Here is a 5,479-nt window from a genome sequence, read left to right on the forward strand (position 1 = left end):
CTTTTCTCGGACCTTACTGTTCGAGATACCAAATACAATTCGGTCCCGTATCATCTCATCCAGATCCCTGTAATTGCAATCCTTTCCGAGAACTCGAAGCCTGGTTATGAACTGCTCTACTGACTGCTCTCGCTGAACCTCGTTATTAAACTTATACCGCGCAAATATCGGGTTTAATTTCGGCTGTATGTACGACTGGAAACTCTCGTAGTAGGTAGATAGTTTTTTCGCATCGTCTTCCGTAACGCTCCATGTGTTATAAATCTCTCTCCCTCTGTCTCCAATCCACAGCATGAAATACTTGCATTTCACTGCCTCATCTTTATCTGTCAACGGGCCATCAAACACGAGCTCAATGTGCTGCTTAAATCGTTTAAACGCCTCGGGCAGGTTAGTCGAGTCCCACTCCATCTTAGGCACGGGAATCCCAGCTAGATCCATTGCGTGACTGGACAGAGCACACACTTAATCACAATAATAGATAATTAATAGAGCGTACGTCCTACTTCCTCACTGCCTTTCCTTGCAGCTCTGCACGTTCTTTCCTGAGAACTATGTCTATGGTCATTCGTATCACTCAAGGCGAGTTCGTACGTATTCTGACACCATGTTCTGTTCTACGTGGACAAACAAGACAAGACGTCTGGCTAGCTGGAGCCACGTACAACTAGTGGCGTTTATTATACAACCAACTGCGCATGACACGCGCATACATTCAGTAACAATAGAACAATTGTGTATTGTCAATCAGGTTTCGCTTCTCTGTGTTCTCCAGTTCTGAGAAGCCTTATACAAACAGCCGAGACATGTCTGCGACGAGAGCAGGCATCCCTTCCCAAACCAAAACGGACACATTGTAGGTATATCTCGCTGTCGTGATTACGAGTTGTACGCAGTTGTGGGTTATTCAAACAAACCGAACTCTGAACGAAACCGAACCGAGTTGTGTCGCACCCATGAAAAGTGTATGCATGCCGTCATGCATTTCTGCGTAAAATAATGCTGGTTATCAGCGTTCACTTTAAGTTTATGCAAATACTCTTTGAAATTCCAGTAACGATGGCGAAACCACAGGCAGAATTTCTGGGCCCGGGTGTGGGGAGCCACGGGTTGACTTTTTCTTCCGACCCTGCTTGCTTGTGAGATGACTGCTCTCTAACAATATTAATTGTAGCTACGTCGGAACACGATAAGGTGTGCCGGTGATGCTCCAGTGCATACGTTTATTTTGCAGGTTTAAGTACGAGACTCCGGACCACTGGGAGGTTCAGCACAACTTTGAAGTAAAACTAGTCGAGGTGCGTCGTCATCAGTAGGTTTAATAGGTGTAATCAGCAGCGTATATCTAGCGTTAGACTCTTAATTACACGTGTGGTCCAGTGTGCATGAGAAGCAGTAGAATGTGTGATTCATATAACTCTGATGTAGTGCAGCACACGTTTCTACGCCGGATAACCCCTTTAACCGAAAATGCTTTCAGATATACTTAGTGCACATTTCTGGTTATATTGACAGGGTTCGAATTTCAGCAAAGCACCAACCACAAGTGTCGTGGTTGCCCTCCTTTAACCTGCTCTGGTGATTTGAACTATGCCCACAGCAGTAGCTAAACCTCCCTGTTTGCACATGTTTGCATGTTCACATAGAGCGTATTGACAATACGCAGTGGCTACGCGTCTGGTCATCCATTACAATTAAAGCTCAGCATAGATTCCCAAATCCACATCACGATTAGGCCACGCCCCTTTCAAATCATTGATTTTACTGGATTTACTATTGCTCCAAAGGTTACATAAACACATTCTTTCGATAAAATATACCTAAAGGTAGGTAATATTATGGTAAAAACTGATTGTTTCTTGTTTTTTACTGAAAAAATATAGTTGGGTTTATACATAAGAAATATATGACCGGACGTGTAGCCACGGCCTTGACAATAAGTCCCCTTGGTGCCCCTCATTGGTCTTTGCCACGGTACTCTATATATCTGACTATAAAACCAAAGCAGCACGTCTTGCCGTGGAAAGAGAAAAATTCCATATTTGCTCTGACCTGCTGCTTCTAGCATGGTAACTCCTTGACTTTAGGCTTGACCTACCTATATGACATCCTATGGCATGACATATATGGCATGACTCCTAGTAAAATACATGAATTCTCGCACTGGGTTAGGCAGCCGAGGTTGTTCACAGTTGCAGGAGCGTGCATATCTATATATACATGAGTGTCATAATATAGGCTATATTATGACACTCCTGATATATCACAACACACAGGTCGTGACGATTATTAGTTGATGCCGTAGGGTCTATGTCTCCAATGGGTTAGGTGCCGGAACGATACCTGGTACTATCTAATATGCCGGACACGTACTCGCCCTACTCACTAACGAGTCTAGGGGGAGGTCGCATACGCTTACTCCTAAACCCTATACCGCTACCCTAACCCTATTTAACCATATCAGATATAGATTACAGGCGTGTCGGCTGTACCCAGGGTACGTTCCGCAGTACCAGGGGAGACCATAAGACCTTATCTGCTATAGTGACTTGACCAACAGTGATTGGATTCGACGTATGTGATAAGTGATGACAATAATATTGCCGTTGTACATATTTGTATTACGATGATATTAGTTGTACCTCTGAAGTCACATGTATTCGGGTTAAAGCCCCGTCACCTAGAGCTACGCTCATCACGATCGGCCCCACGCTCAAAACATCTGAGCGAGACATGGTGAGAGCCATGGCCAATGCGAGGGCCCAGACCGCCGATACTACGATCTAAGTGCGGTCTTTAGCCCATCTCATTGCGCCCAACAAATTTTCAACCACGTCCATACAGCGTCTCAACACCACGCCGGCATCACGCTTGCACTGCGCCGCTGGTCTTTTTGCGACCAAGTCGATACGCATTGCGATAGATCAAACAGCTTGCACTGCGCCTAAGAACGCTCCACCGCGCTCAAGATGCGCGCCAAGTCACGATCCTATAGTGCGACATTATCAACTGCTTCTAAGCTAGGCAGCGCCGCTGTGCTGCCAACGACATATAAAGATACGCGCGTCGGTTACTAGACGTCATCATTCTGTTACTGCTGTGCCTGACTCTCCACGATCAAGATATTTTCATTACTACTTTATCTGTCTATTTTGCCTCTCATCTCCTCTGCATGATGACGAGTGGCATCAAGTGAATTCGATTGTCACTTCACGAGAAAGCAGGCAAATGGAGTGAGTGTTGCCTCATCGCTCAGTTGGAACACTGAGATGGTGGGGTGGCAGGTAGCACTAATTTTACCCCAGAAGTTCGCAGGGACGTGATCTTGGGCGTGTAATTGGACGCAACTGAAGCACGTATTTTGCGACGCCAAACGGGTAACTGGTCTGAGCATATGTTTGGCGTAGACAATCGTAGTACGAACGGGATCGAGCCTTGCCAGAAGACACCATGGTCATAGCGAAGAGCATCGGTCAGTGTCGCAGGAGTCTCCATGGACGAAGTAACAGCGTGAATGAAACGCATTGACATCGCTGCTGGACACGGCGTCAGACAATTTCACGCACCCGCACGCTTGCGATCACGATCCATTAAGTTCGTATCGCATCGAGTTACGTGGGTTACTACGCCTTCCACGTCTCTAATACGTCCTCACTGCGTCATTGTCTTTTCGCCGACGCCGGCACCACCAGATTGTTTGGTAACATTGCTAAAATATTTGCATACGCTCTCCCGCTTCATGGCGAACTGCCACGCGCCAGATCAGGCATCGCAGTACGTCCAGTTAGAGCGTGTTACGCTTATAGTACGTTGCATACTGCGTTCTACGCGTTTCCACCACGCTCTTAGAGCGTAGTACGAGCGTAGTGAGATCGGGGCCTGGTGTGACGGGGGTATAAGCTGGTATGCATAAGCCATAGCTCGTTCAAAGTTATACATTGTAGATGTTGCCAAACAAGGGTTCGCACTGAATAGTGTAATTGTTATTTTGCATGGTACGTACAGCTGGACCTTCGTCATGGCGAGGGCCAAAGGATTGCCTGTTTATTCAAAAAATCTTTCTGGGGAAAGACGGTAGTTGGAATCCAGAGGATACAAAATCTAATCCTGTGGAACAAGTATTGCACGTACGTAGCTTTATTTACTGGGGGTCATGTGTATTATGGGCGTTATTACGGCCCTGATAGAGGGGTATACTAACAATCCCAGGTCCCCAATAGAACAATGGCTACTGCATGTCTGAGGGCACGACTGCTAAACTGTCTGAGCAAAATATTCGTACCACGCACGATTGGAAATTAACTCTTTGTTCCAGGCAGCAACTTCTTGCCAGAGAAAAAAACGGGCAGCAGTCTTACTCACTCCGGCAGAAACATGGGGAAATCATAAAAGCCCAACTCCCTCCCACCCCAACAGTACTGTCATATTGTCTCTGTTATTCAGCCTTGTTTCCCTTTGTTTATTCTAAATTTAGTTACCTATACTTAACCCAAGTTGCACATCAAACGAAGTAGGGATAGTAATGTAAGGTCAATGCAATTAGGAAAAAACCTAAACAACTGACCATTGTTTGCAATAGAAATTGCCTGTAACTTTGGTGTTTTTGGTTTGGTTTATTAGGAATTTCTTTGCAGCAAGTATTTGCTGCCGACATTGAGAGCAGTCAGAAAACTGAGCATTGTAGTCAGAAAAACTGCTCCTTACGGGCCAGTCAATCTAGACCAGTCTATATGCTTTTCATTGTGTGCGCACCAAAATGTGACACATCTTCGACAAGCATTTTTTTGGAACCCACCATTGCAGCAGTAATTGGCTAGATCTGCCTGTCAGTCATTCCAGACAGATAGGTAATTGTACTGCCTTTCTGTGTGTTGAAGCTGATCAGCACCCGCAGTGTTTAGTAAGCAAACTGCTCCTCAGCTACGTAGTTCAGTTGCTTTAAATGTTGTCAAAAATTGTCTCGCTAGCAATGGCTGGAATATGTGATCTGTTGAGAGCATCTGTGGTAACCGCATATCTGTGCACATTCACAGAAAGCGAGAGGAGATACGAATAATGTTAGGCATGATGACAGAGAGAGAAGAGAGGACATTGTTCCATGGAACTATTCCAGAAAATGTTGAAGGAATACTCCATTCAGGATTCGACTGGCGTCTGAGCGGAGAAAATGGCGTGAAGTTTGGTACGTGTTAATTGCGAAATGAGAGATTCTTTGCAGTAAAATAGATGTGTTATATGTGTGTATATATATTTACTATATGTATATATACAGGCCCGCAGCCAGCTTTATATTGGGGGGGGGGTTCGTTTTTAAATGTTGGCAATTTGTGAGGGCGCAAAGCGACTGAGCGAGAGAGCATAGCGACCGAGCAGGGGGAGGGTATGGGAGGGGGGTGTCTCCCCTTCCCACACGATGAAGATTTTGCGATTATTACACTAAAATGGAGCGATCTGGTGCATACCTGAGGTGAAATTCTTG

General features: G+C 45.4%; 1 protein-coding gene across 1 annotated transcript; it reads left to right on the forward strand.

Annotated features, from left to right (window-relative positions):
* Positions 1–554: 554 nt before the first annotated feature.
* LOC106819724 (poly [ADP-ribose] polymerase 11-like) lies at positions 555–5,182 on the forward strand (the record flags this gene model as incomplete). The annotated part of the gene is made up of 5 exons (XM_014824321.1): positions 555–586; positions 776–856; positions 1,235–1,298; positions 4,006–4,127; positions 5,034–5,182. Coding segments are annotated over exons 1-5 (448 nt in total), but the record flags the coding sequence as incomplete, so codon positions are not given.
* Between the last annotated feature and the right edge of the window lie 297 nt (positions 5,183–5,479).

The sequence above is a fragment of the Priapulus caudatus genome, unplaced genomic scaffold (genome assembly GCF_000485595.1).
Source record: "Priapulus caudatus unplaced genomic scaffold, Priapulus_caudatus-5.0.1 Scaffold4200, whole genome shotgun sequence".
NCBI classification, from domain to species: Eukaryota; Metazoa; Priapulida; class Priapulimorpha; order Priapulimorphida; family Priapulidae; genus Priapulus; species Priapulus caudatus.